Consider the following 14,158-nt stretch of genomic DNA (forward strand, 5'->3'; position numbering starts at 1 on the left):
AGCACTTATACTGGTTGTTGGGTTGGGATTGGCATGGGGTGTGGGGAGTCTAGACCCTTTTTGGGGGATTCTTCATGTCTTACTCATTGGTAGGAAGAAGTTTGGTCCAAATCGGATGTTGAGTACTATATTTATTGAATATGATCTGAATCCTATAAATGAAAAGGGCAAATTTGGGTGTAATCAATTAGCTTAATTTCATAGAGATCAAATTATGTTTAAAGAAAATAATGTTTCAGGAATGCTAATTGTATCTGTTGCCAACTACAGAAACAATTTCAGAATAATCTGTGATGGTGGGTGTTATCGTCTTTCTTGTGCTTTTTGAGGTGGAACGACCCAGTAGTGAGTGGAAGGATTAATCCTCAGGCTCTGAGATTAACTCTATCAGATTTGATTTTTGTTTATATTAACTTATTGCTATAAAGTAAACGTATATCCATTTGTTTATAAAAACAAATTTAATCGCCACACCCTTGCGCCTTATAACTCCGTTTTGGCTGGTAGATGAACGCAGAGGCTTCGACTCAGCCCTAAGCCATCTGTATCATACAACTGTTTTATAATGAATAACACACAGTTATTCTTCTGAATCTTATCAGTAGGTAGGTATGTGTCTATGGGAGTTTTGATGTATCTCCTAAATTCCCTTAGGTAACTTAGACAGACATGAGGAGATGGAGGAGCTGGTTGCTAAATTCCTGGGCGTGGAGTCGGCCATGGCTTTCGGGATGGGCTTCGCTACCAATTCGATGAACATCCCTGCCCTTACTGGCAAGGTAGTATGACATGCTACCCAAACACCAGGGGTTCTCAGTCTTTTGCTATGTTCTAGCCTCTGGCTCACTCTGATTCACTGTCTTTGCATCTGTCTCTCTCTTGCTCGCTCGCTCGCTCTTGCTCTCTCTCTGTCTCTCTCTCTTAATTCAATAAATGCTTTATTGGCATGAATGGCTGGTTGCCACTGTTGCCAAAGGTAATGTATGTGAAGTATTACATACGTTAACAATATTTTTGAGCAACAATAATAATATATATCAACCAAAAGAATTATACGTGGAAAATAATACACAAAAAAGAAAATAAACAGCAATAGTCGAGAAATGAAATCTACAAGAGTTCGTGTGTATGACATGGCAGTAGCTATTGTCTCTCTTATATTATTATACTGTCTCAACGTGTTCTTCTAACAACATTTCTGATTTTCTCCTCAACGGGCAGTTCAAGAAATCCTGCAACATTTTCTTACAATTTCAGGAGATAAATATCTCTTGAGTCATATTTAGAGCAGTGGAGTAGGAAGCGACCCACAGTGTTTACATAGTCTTTCTTCAACTGACCTTCCATGTTTTTCTATGGCATCCTGTCTCTATTGCCAGGCTATGGTCACTAAGTCTGTAAGTTGTTAATGTCTTCCTTTTGAGTTCTTTGATTTTGACATGGTGTTGTCTCCCAAGTTCTTCCCTACTGGCTAGGTTTGGGGCATTTCTGTGCACACCTAGAATATATATTTTTAAGTTCCAAGTGTAAAATTTCAGTGGGGCTTTTATCCCATGATGTATATTGTAAATTGGTGGGTTAAATATATACAGGGTCTTTCTAGTTGCAAAATATATTCTGCATGCTTTATCTGTTAGACTTTATGGCCATGTCAAACCGCCCTGATAAACTTCTAGTCAGACCAAGATAAGTTTAGTTGGTGGTGTATTTAAGGGTTATTTCTCCTAGGATTAAATGGTATTGACATTCCTGGGATCTGGACTTTTTCTGAAAGATCATTACTTAGTTTTTTTCTATATTAATGGATAGTGCCCAGTCCTTACAATACTGATCTAGCAAGGACGGGCTTTGTTGTAGCCTCTGTTCTGCTGGTGACAAGATTACTAAGCCATCGGCATATAAAATACACTTTATTTCTTTGTCTTCTAGGGTGATGTAGATTGTTTTAATATGGTAGCCAGTTAATTTATATAAATAATGAATAAGTTTGGACTAATATTGCGACCTTGTCTTACCCCTCTGTCCTGACTAAAGAATTGTGTTTACACAACATTAATAATATCATAGACCTTTCCTCCTATACCACTTTGAAGGCATTTTAAGAACATACCTTATATGGAATCAAATACTTTTTGAATGTCTATAAAAAAGGCAAATATTTTTCCTTTGAGAGTTTGGTGGCCAAGGTGTGGAGGATCTCTCTCTCTCTCTCTCTCTCTCTCTCTCTCTCTCTCTCTCTCTCTCTCTCTCTCTCTTATTTATATATATATCTATATATCAGCTTTTAGGGAGGAATCCAATTAGACTTTTACTTAAAATGTTGTGTTCAGTTAGGAAGGCCTGAATTCTGGCATTCATTATTCTACCGAATCTCCTCTAGAGACATCTTTCTTCCTTCTCTCATTCAGTTAGTTTCACCCTCTCTCTGTTCATTTCACTTTCCCTGGCGCTCACTCATTGCCTCTCTACTTTTCTTTCCCTCTCTCCCTGGCACTGTGTGCTCTGTCGGTCTCTGTTGTGTTGCCCTCTCAGTATTGCCTGCACCACACCTTGGAACATTATCATTTTCAGGATCACAGCTGCCAAAGGTGTGTGTGTTTGTTAAGAGTTTATGAGAGGAAGAGCGTGTGTTTGTATTGCAATAGGGGGAGATATTTAATACCAGCATGGTGTGTGGTGTTGTCATAATGTTCAGAGCACAGCCCGTTCCATAACAACAACATTCCGGGAGGTTGTGTGTGTCACCATGGCGCCAGCAGGTGACCTCCAGACCTGGGTGGTGCGTACGCCACGGGAGAGTCTCGACAACACCACATATTATCAACGGGAAGTGTTTCCTGCCGCCAGGAGCACATCACAGCTCTCCTTTCTGTCAGGACAAAGGTCATCACCAGGGCAGACAGAGGTCAACTCTGTTGTGTTGCTGTGAGAGCGAGTGTGAGGTTTCCAAACTTGACTGTGGGCATGAAAAAGAAAACGCGTTCTTTTCTCTTTCTTCCTTGTGAGGATTGCGAAACAAGATGGTGAGGTTAGGGTTTTACTAATTATTGATAAAGCATAGAAATAGTGTTAGTAGACAAGCTCTCCTTTCTCTCTCTTTGTAGGGCTGTCTAATCCTAAGTGATGAGCTGAACCATGCCTCTCTGGTCCTGGGAGCCAGGCTGTCTGGGTCCACCATCCGTGTCTTCAAACACAACAGTAAGTCCGTCCTTTATCTCTGTCCCCCCCTGCAACACGGTCCCATCCCCTATCTCTTCCCCCCCTGCAACACTGGGTCCGTCCCCTATCGCTGTCCCCACTGCAAAACCGTGTCCGTCCTCTATCGCTGTCCCCACAGCAATATCGGGTTCGTCCCTTATCTTTATCCCCTCCATACTTTGTTCATGTTCAACCAAAATGGTGGGGCTTATACATCCCTTATCTGTCCCACATGCTACAATGGGTCTGTCCTTTATCTCTGCCCCCCCCCTGTTTCTACAGTGTACAGATCATCACCCAAAGGCTCTAGAAAAGTTTGGGAACAACTGCGCTGGTCTAAACCGTTTAGTCCCAGCAGTGACATTTAGGTGTGTGTGTGTGTTCAGAATCCTAAGCTCCGGATATGTGTTCCCACGAGCTGGAAAGGTTATCTATATGGCAATGACCCTTCCTGATAATCTCCCTTTGTTGGTCCAGGGCAGGGAGACCATCTGAATGGAAAACTGATATTTTAATGAGATCTGAAGACTCTAGATCAGGGATTGTCAACTGGTGTCCTGCGGGCAATTTCAGTCTGGTCTCAACTTACTTTTGAGAGTTAGAATAGTAGAATACACAATGTGCAATTTAGAAATTTGGTAGTGCATTAGCAGTTTTTCACTTATGTCAGTCACTGACAGTCACTCAATAGTATGTCAGCTAATCATTTTTAGATTGGTAAATTAGTCTAGCCTGCTATATAAACTTGTAGTAATCGTGGCCGAATACCGACCGGATATGCAGGGCAGGTGCCTAGTGTCCCTGACCTCTAGGAGCCCCACATTGAACTCACTCAGATATCATTAACATGGAATAAGTATTGGCAAAATATGTAGAATTGCAGGAAATTAGCTTTAGAACTGCAAAGATTTCTCTCCATCCCATGGCAAAATGGGTAGAATTGCAGAAAATGGGAACAACTGGTGTTGTTTGCATCCCTGCCTTTCATTTCATATGGATTGATTTGAGACTGGTTCAGCCAGCAACCAGACTCAAATCTCGCTTAGGCCCCCCAAAAGGCTAGGGCTGGCCATGGTCTCTTGTCAGATCTTAATGAAGATTTTTTTCTGCTGTGGAAACTGTAACTGTGTGCTCCTGGTGTGTCTTGCCAGACATGCAAAGTCTGGAGAAGATGTTGAGAGACGCCATAGTCCACGGCCAGCCCAGAACACACAGGCCATGGAAGAAGATCCTCATACTGGTGGAGGGAATATACAGGTAGTCTTTTACATGCTATTTCAACTTTGTTTCTGACGGTACAGCTCCATGTGAGCTTAAGTCAATCTGTTTATATTTTATAAAAGTACAGACTCAGAGCTTCAAAATGGTTTATCATACACTGTAGTTGGATAAACATGGAAAGTTATACTGCTTTGAAAGTTGATAAACTTGAAAGATTTTGCTGAGATTTTCACACTTGCCAAAGAGCTGTTATTTGTTTACGACTATTCAGAATCTTTCACACCCTCTTAAGCTTTAGCCCCACCCATCTCCTTTAAAAATTCTGATGTACAGTGGCTTGCGAAAGTATTCACCCCCTTGGCATTTTTCCTATTTTATTGCCTTACAACCTGGAATTAAAATTGATTTTTGGGGGGGGTTTGTATCATTTGATATACACAACATGATTTACACAACATACTACCACTTTGAAGATGCAAAATATTTTTTGGTGTGAAACAAACTAGAAATAAGACCAAAAAAATTACAAAAAAACTGAACTTCAGCGTGCGTAACTATTCACCCCCCAAAATCAATACTTTGTAGAGCTACCTTTTGCAGCAATTACAGCTGCAAGTCTCTTGGGGTACGTCTCTATATAAGCTGTTCCACTGGTGTACAGCAATCTTTAAGTCATACCACAGATTCTCAATTGGATTGAGGGCTGGGCTTTGACTAGGCCATTCTAAGACATTTAAATGTTTCCCCTTAAACCACTCGAGTGTTGCTTTAGCAGTATGCTTAAGGTCATTGTCCTGCTGGAAGGTGAACCTCCGTCCCAGTCTCAAATCTCTGGAAGACTGAAACTGGTTTCCCTCAAGACTTTCCCTGTATTTAGCACCATCCATCATTCATGAAATTCTGACCAGTTTCCCAGTCCCTGCCGATGGAAAAACATCCCCACAGCATGATGCTGTCACCACCATGCTTCACTGTGGGGATGGTGTTCTCTGGGTGATGAGAGGTAGTGGGTTTGCGCCAGACATAGCGTTTTTGTTGATGGACGAAAAGCTCAATTTTAGTCTCATCTGACCAGAGTACCATCTTCCATATGTTTGGGGAGTTTCCCACATGCCTTTTGGCGAACACCAGACGTGTTTTCTTATTTTTTTCTTTAAGCAATGGCTTTTTGTCTGGCCACTCTTCCGTAAAGCCCAGCTCTGTGGAGTGTACGGCTTAAAGTGGTCATATGGACAGATACTCCAATCTCCGCTGTGGAGCTTTGCAGCTCCTTCAGGGTTGTCTTTGGTCTCTTTGTTGCCTCTCTGATTAATGCCCTCCTTGCCTGGTCTGTGAGTTTCGGTGGGCGGCCCTCTCTTGGCAGGTTTGTTGTGGTGCCATATTCTTTCAATTTTTTAATAATAGATTTAATGGTGCTCCGTGGGATGTTCAAAGTTTCAGATATTTTTTTATAACCCAACCCTGATCTGACCTTCTCCACAACTTTGTCCCTGACCTGTTTGGAGAGCTCCTTGGTCTTCATGGTGCCGCTTGCTTGGTGGTGCCCCTTGCTTAGTGGTGTTGCAAACTCTGGGGCCTTTCAGAACAGGTGTGTGTATATATACTGAGATCATGTGACAGATCATGTGAGAGTTAGCTTGCACACAGGTGGACTTTATTTAACTAATTATGTGACTTCTGGAGGTAATTGGTTGCACCAGATCTTATTTAGGGGCTTCATAGTAAAGGGGGTGAATACATATGCACTTTTCTTTTTTTTTTTTTGAATTTTTTTGAAACAAGTTATTTCTTTTCACTTCACCAATTTGGACTATTTTGTGTATGACCATTACATGAAATCCAAATCCAATTACAGGTTGTAATGCAACAAAATAGGAAAATCGCCAAGGGGATGAATACTTTTGCAAGGCACTGTAAATGCATGCGAGTCAGCATGGCATTGTCCTCCAAAAAGTACTCTCTACTTAAACTTTCCCCCTCTGTGCTTTGCCGATAGCAACAGATCAATTCAGGGCAGCAATGTTGTTGAGAGCTGTGGCAACAGTTTTGCTGCTACCCATAGCTATATCTTTCCAAAAATCTGCAGCAGCAAAGATGATCTATATACTGACCATTGAAGCCCCCATTCTGTTATAGATGTAAGCCTGTGACATGACAGACCAATCAGGACTCATCTCTCGACATGTACAGCCCCACCATTATCTCAGCCAATCATGGCAGTCCAGGAAGTATCCTGTCTTTCTCCCAAGCTCAGTGCTTTCTCCTAGGCTGAACTAGCCTCGTAATTAAAATGTTGTATTCATCTTTACAGATCACATATGAGTTTGTTATTAAGGCACATGAAAGTTCACATGTTCAAGAAGGTCTGCTGGCAGCAGAACATTGTACATATACTTCAGAGGCAGCAGCTTAGACTGCTAGACCACCCCAGGCTGTTTAAACTTTACACTGTAAAGAAGGAATCTACAGGAACTCCCAACACTGGTGCTCTCTCTATCATTAGTCAAATGTACACGATGTGATGGGAGAAAATGTCCCCTGAAGTGAAGATGGGATACTTCCTCCTCCATCTTTTGCCCCTCTTGTCACCCCCACCCACCATCCTACCCCTTTTCCATCTGTCCCCAGTATGGAAGGCAGTATAGTACGTCTACCTGAAGTCATAGCTCTGAAGAAGCGCTACAGGGCCTATCTGTACCTGGACGAGGCCCACAGTATTGGGGCTTTGGGGCCAGGGGGCCGAGGTGTAGTCGACTACTTTGGTCTGGACCCCCGGGACGTGGACGTCATGATGGGGACGTTCACCAAGAGCTTCGGCGCCGCTGGGGGCTACATCGGAGGCAGGAAGGTGAGGAGGATAACATTGATTTAATGGACAAGTTCACTTTTTTTTTTTAAACCAAATCTGTATTTTGGATGTAAATGGCATGTTAAAGAACTGTCCAGACACTTTTGTTGCAATTTCACCTGGATTTTAAAAGCGTACCCCACCAGCGATAGACTTCCTCATGCTCATTCAGCAGTTGCAGGGACACAGATAAAACATGAACAAAGGCTCCAAAAACACCCCAATACGTCCTTTTCAAAACGGCAACGCTCTTAGGATAGTGATGCAGGTCTTTTGATGTTGTACACATGAAATTGTCTCATTCTGAACTTTATCCGCAATGTTATGTTCCATTTTGTGCAAGTCATTTATAGCCCGTGCATGCGCACAAGGAAAAGTATAGCTTGAGTCGCACAAGTTTAGAATCACACAACGTCCTTTACTGTTACTAAAACGTTTCAACCACGTTACAAAAAAAAAACGTTTCAGATACTGTAAATGTACCATATCAATATAAAAACATGACATATTAACAATACAGCAACATTAGAGGAGGGTGAAGAGCAACAGCGCACAATGTAGATATCTACTTTAATGCCAAGTGTGAAATCAGAAATGTATACTTTTAGTGTTGCAAATATACTAACCTCAGAATTGACAGTAACATTCTATTCGACAATAACATTCTATTCTGTTCTATTCTAGGAGTTGATGGAGTACCTGCGTTCCCACTCTCACAGTGCGGTGTACGCCGCGTCCATGTCACCTCCTGTCGTAGAGCAGATCATCGCTTCTATGAAGTGCATTATGGGGGAGGACGGGACAACGCTAGGTGAGTCCGACACGTAGAAACGCAGTAGATAGAGTGAAAAGCTGATATTTCCCCCACACACACTGATGCAATGAAATGCCATTTTGAAGACATTGCACTGAGCTGTAAAAGGTGTTAGAGGATGTTTTTGCTCTGTGGTTTGTACTGAGGTGTTGTTTGTTGGCCCATACCATGCTTCACCACAAGGGGGCGGCAGAAACTTGTTTAAGACTGGAGCATGGCAGAATGCTCTCAACAGACAAACTTAGTTTCTGGACAGATACAGAGTGGGGTTCTGATTTACTGACTGTGTGTGAGGTAATCAGTGTTCTATATTGGTGGAAACGTACTGTACTTGCTATACCCAAGCTTGGGTAAACACTGACTATACAGTAGGCTATTGGTCGTGTACACACAGATTTGCAGGTTATCGCGGGTGCGGCGAAATGCTTGTGTTTCTAGCTCCAACAGTGCAGTAATACCAAGCAATAATAAATAAAAAAATACACACACAATCCAGAAAAGATCAATAATAATAAGGAAATTAATAAATATCAGAATGAGCAATGTCAGGGACCGGAATGAAATGTGTCAAAAGTTTCGGGTAGCCTTCCACCACCTTCCCACAATAAGTTGGGTGAATTTGGCCCGTTCCTCCTGACAGAGCTGGTGTAACTGAGTCATATGTGTATGTGTACGCTCACCTTACTACTGTCCCCCACCCAATCAGCAACGATGGTAGTTAATGCCGTTTTAGTTTCTCTGCTCTGTGCCTCCTCCACGTTCTTAATTGTCAGTAGTTCCTGGGACTTCATGTCCCACTTCTCATTAACGTGATGGGTCGTTGCAGTGATGTATGACAGTGGGTTCATTGACATCCAACAATCTGTACATTTTATTGGTCACATACACATATTTAGCAGAAGTTATTGCGGGTGTAGTGAAATGCATGTATTCCTAGCTCCAACAGTGCAGTACAGTAATATCTAACAATGCACAACAATACACAAATCTAAAAAGTAAAATAATGGAATTTATAAATATTAGGTTCTTGTTGTTCAAGAGCTGGAGCTTTGTAGGCCTACTTGCAGAGTAATCATTGCACAATTTCTCCATCAGTTTTTTGACATGCGTCTTGTAGTCTGGTTCTAGACATGCCAATAGGGCGACACTGAAGCCGACATCTTCTACCATTGACAATGGCTGCATATCAACTGCAATCATTTCTGTAATCAGCGCTGTGATTTTTCTCACTCCATCCCTTGTAGTGAGGAACGGGTTGGGTCTCACGGTGCTGCCAGGAATGGGTTGGGTCTCACGGTGCTGCAGGAACGGGTTGGGTCTCACGGTGCCTCCCATTCAGCATTGCACCTATACTGCCACTATAGCTCAATTCCACCTCGCAGAGTTTGCATTTCACAACCTTCTCATTTAACTTCTCTAAGTATTGCCATACAGGACCTCACTGCTGTCTCACTCGCTGCCATTATATTTGTATTTTTTTTTTTTACTGTTAACGAGGATGATTTACGGAGTGCTTTATATCCGTGGCAAATAATTTGAAAGCTGTAGATCTCCTAACGTTCAGCATTGTTGCGTTAGGTATTTGTTAAATGTTTATTTTACGCTTTATGATGATGATGATTGGGGCCTGTTAGTGGTAGTTTTGTGATAACTGCACTGTTTTTCACTTAGGGATTTTTTTCTAAACGTTAACGATCCCAATTTTGTTTAAACGTCACACCCCTAATAATGTATATAAATATAATGGAGTGTTGGACAGTATATGAATAGAAAAGGTCTTTACAGCAGTAGTTATATAGGATGAGCCATGACTAGTCTAGATTACAGTATGTAAACATTATTAAAGTAACCAGTGTTCAATGACTCTACATAGGGCAGCAGTCTCTTTGGTGCAGGGTAGTGTTCCTGGTGGTAGCCTGGCTAGAACAGTGACTAAGGTTCACGGCGGGGTACTGGGCGGAGGCTGGATAGTAGAAACTCTTTCTCAGTCTCTCGGTCCCAGCTTTGATGCAACTGTACTGTCTCCACCTTCTAAATGTTAGCGAGATGAACAGGTTTTTAGGTTTTTAGAAATGTTTGCAAATTTATTTAAAAAAACCTTTGCTATGAGACTCGAAATGTAATTCAGGGGCATCCTATTTCCATTGATCATCCTTGAGATGTTTCTACAACTTGATTGGAGTCCACCTGTGGTAAATTCAATTGATTGGACGTGATTTGGAAAGGCACACACCTGTCTATATAAAGCTCCCACAGTTGGCACTGCATGTCAGAGCAAAAACCAAGCCATGAGGTCAAAGGAATTGTCCGTAGAGCTCCGAGACAGGATTGTGTCAAGGCACAGATCTACGGAAAGGTACCAAAACATTAATGCAGCATTGAAGGTCCCCAAGAACACAGTGGCCTCAATCATTCTTATTGGAAGAAGTTTGGAACCACCAAGACTCTTCCTAGAGCTGGCTGCCCTGCAAAACTGAGCAATCGGGGGAGAAGGGCCTTGGTAAGGGAGGTGACCAAGAACCTTTCAGAAAAACAACCAGAAGCCACTCCTCAGTAAAAGACACATGACAGCCCACTTGGAGTTTGCCAAAAGGCACCTAAAGGACTCAGACCATGAGAAACAAGATTCTCTGGTCTGATGAAACCAAGATTGAACGGAATGGCCTGAATGCCAAGCGTCACGTCTGGAGGAAACCTGTGGGGATGGTTTTCAGCGTCAGGGACTGGGAGACTAGTCAGGATTGAGGGAAAGATGAACAGAACAAAGTACAGAGCACTCAGACTGGGGCGAAGGTTCACCTTCCAACAAGACAACGACCCTAAGCACACAGCCAAGACAACGCAGGAGTGGCTTCGGGACAAGTCTGAATGTCCTTGAGTGGCCCAGACTTGAACCCGATCGAAAATCTCTGGAGACCTGAAAATAGCTGTGCAGCAACGCTCCCCATCCAACCTGACAGAGCTTGAGAAGATCTGCAGAAAAGAATGGGAGAAACTCTCCAAATACAGGTGTGCCAAGCTTGTAGCATCATACCCAAGAAGACTCTAAGCTTTAATCGCTGCCAAAGGTGCTCAACAAAGTACTGAGTAAAGGGTCTGAATACTTATGTAAACGTGACATTTAGGGTTTTTATTTTTAATACATTTGTACACAAAAAATAAAACCTATTTTTGTTTTGTCATTGTGTGTGTGTGTGTGTGTGTGATACATTTTGTAATACATTTTAGAGTCCAAATAAGTAAACGATGACTTCTGACGGCATGTGAAATGTTTTTCAAACTTGTAAAGGGATGTTGATTTATGTTAGTCCAGCTACTTCAGGGGTATACTACAAAGCAGGATTAAGGAGTTAGCCAGCTAACTATCATAAATATTTGGATATACAGTACCAGTACCATTGTCCTGTTGTTTTTCAACAGGACAATGACCAAACACACCTCCAGGCTGTGTAAGGGCTATTTGACCTAGAAGGAGAGTGATGGAGTGCTGCATCAGATGACCTGGCCTCCACAATCACACGACCTCATCCCAATTGAGGTGGTTTGGGATGAGTTGGACCGCAGATTGAAGGAAAAGCAGCCAACAAGTGCTCAGCATATGTGAGAACTCCTTCGAGACTGTTGGAAAAGCATTCCAGGTGAAGCTGGTTGAGAGAATGCCAAGAGTATGCAAGCTGTCATCAAGTTAAAGTGTGGCTACTTTGAGGAATCTCAAATTTAAAATATATTTTGATTAACACACGTGATTCCATGAGTTATTTCATAGTTTTGATGTCTTCACTATTATTCTACAATGTAGAAATAGTACAAATAAAGAAAAACACTTGAATAAGTAGGTGTCCAAACTTTTGTGTGTGTGTACAAATTTGTTTTTTAAGGGAAGCTTGAAATGGTCCGATTTGATTCCACAATCTACGTTTAGCTTTTTTAATATTCCAGTAAATCTCTAGTGATTTCTGGTTGCTTATCAAAGGCATCTGGCTTTGTAGTATACCCCTCTGCAGTACTGGCCATGGCTGCAGACACAGCCACACACTCACTCGCTTACTTTATTCCTGTCTCTGTCCCTGCTTAGTGTTGCATCATTTTAATTTAAACATATTGTGGGAAAAAAACAGTCCTCACATACTTTTTCCTCTCTCTGTACAATACATTCAGTACAGTCAACCCTAACCTTGAATCATCACTATTGTTTCACTTTCATGCTTTTGATGGAGGGAAAGAATGTCATGTGGGAGGTTTTTAGTTTCTGCCCTCTTGTGTTTTTCACCACTCATTAAATAAGAGTGATGGCTTCCACAGATGCACAGAGTCTTTCCAGGTACAATATCTAACCCAGAGCCCCGACCAACCCCTCCAATATGGCAACAATTACCCAGCAGGCCACACTGATCGGCCCTTTGGTGAGGCCCTCTCAAATAACTCTCTCACACACACACTTTTGTACACGTGCAAGAACGAGGGCATTTACGCACACTTTCATACACACACATGCCACTTAATCACGGCAGGACAACGACAACAAATAGTTGCTCTTGCCCTGTCCGCCCCAGGTGAAGTGTGTGTGTGTCCGGGTTTCCGCTAGGAAAATGTGGAGCCGGACAACATAACGGGAAGATTTTAAATTGACTGTCCATTTGAGAAATGTAGTGGACCCATATGTATTGTGTGCATAACCCATTAGGGCGTCCACCTTCGGTGCTCAGAATGATAAAAAATATCACATTTAGATTATGGTAATACACCTGAACAGAACAGGCAACTCATGTAATGAAGAAGCCAATAAAATGTAATTTTCAAACATTTGCAAAGAGGCAATTTGCGGGGAAAAATACATTCTAAACAGAGCACCTGGGAAAACACCATTCTAAACAGAGCACCTGATAACGGTTCCATATGTGACAGATGGAAATACATTTGGATATACACTGCTCAAAAAAATAAAGGGAACACTTAAACAACACAATGTAACTCCAAGACAATCACACTTCTGTGAAAATAAACTGTCCACTTAGGAAGCAACACTGATTGACAATAAATTTCACATGCTGTTGTGCAAATGGAATAGACAACAGGTGGAAATTATAGGCAATTAGCAAGACACCCCCAATAAAGGAGTGGTTCTGCAGGTGGTGACCACAGACCACTTCTCAGTTCCTATGCTTCCTGGCTGATGTTTTGGTCACTTTTGAATGCTGGCGGTGCTTTCACTCTAGTGGTAGCATGAGACGGAGTCTACAACCCACACAAGTGGCTCAGGTAGTGCAGCTCATCCAGGATGGCACATCAATGCGAGCTGTGGCAAGAAGGTTTGCTGTGTCTGTCAGCGTAGTGTCCAGAGCATGGAGGCGCTACCAGGAGACAGGCCAGTACATCAGGAGACGTGGAGGAGGCCGTAGGAGGGCAACAACCCAGCAGCAGGACCGCTACCTCCGCCTTTGTGCAAGGAGGAGCACTGCCAGAGTCCTGCAAAATGACCTCCAGCAGGCCACAAATGTGCATGTGTCTGCTCAAACAGTCAGAAACAGACTCCATGAGGGTGGTATGAGGGCCCGACGTCCACAGGTGAGGGTTGTGCTTACAGCCCAACACCGTGCAGGACGTTTGGCATTTGCCAGAGAACACCAAGATTGGCAAATTCGCCACTGGCGCCCTGTGCTCTTCACAGATGAAAGCAGGTTCACACTGAGCACATGTGACAGACGTGACAGTGTCTGGAGACGCCGTGGAGAACGTTCTGCTGCCTGCAACATCCTCCAGCATGACCGATTTGGTGGTGGGTCAGTCATGGTGTGGGGTGGCATTTCTTTGGGGGGCCGCACAGCCCTCCATGTGCTCGCCAGAGGTAGCCTGACTGCCATTAGGTACCCAGATGAGATACTCAGACCCCTTGTGAGACCATATGCTGGTGCGGTTGGCCCTGGGTTCCTCCTAATGCAAGACAATGCTAGACCTCATGTGGCTGGAGTGTGTCAGCAGTTCCTGCAAGAGGAAGGCATTGATGCTATGGACTGGCCCGCCCGTTCCCCAGACCTGAATCAAATTGAGCACATCTGGGACATCATGTCTCGCTCCAT

At 42.9% G+C, this 14,158-nt stretch overlaps 1 protein-coding gene across 3 annotated transcripts in view; it reads left to right on the plus strand.

Annotated features, from left to right (window-relative positions):
• The window catches only part of sptlc2a (serine palmitoyltransferase, long chain base subunit 2a), a 48,828-nt gene that overhangs the window by 15,871 nt on the left and 18,799 nt on the right, over positions 1-14,158 (plus strand). For all 3 annotated transcript variants that reach the window (XM_082974864.1, XM_045718542.2, XM_014196119.3), the window contains exons 5-9: positions 655-779; positions 3,105-3,198; positions 4,350-4,455; positions 7,048-7,267; positions 7,952-8,078. In XM_082974864.1, the coding sequence (XP_082830990.1) occupies positions 655-779; positions 3,105-3,198; positions 4,350-4,455; positions 7,048-7,267; positions 7,952-8,078 (672 nt within the window). The remainder of the gene's footprint in view (positions 1-654; positions 780-3,104; positions 3,199-4,349; positions 4,456-7,047; positions 7,268-7,951; positions 8,079-14,158) is intronic.

Source organism: Salmo salar, chromosome 01, assembly GCF_965601325.2.
Source record: "Salmo salar chromosome 01, fSalSal1, whole genome shotgun sequence".
In the NCBI taxonomy this organism is placed as follows: Eukaryota; Metazoa; Chordata; class Actinopteri; order Salmoniformes; family Salmonidae; genus Salmo; species Salmo salar.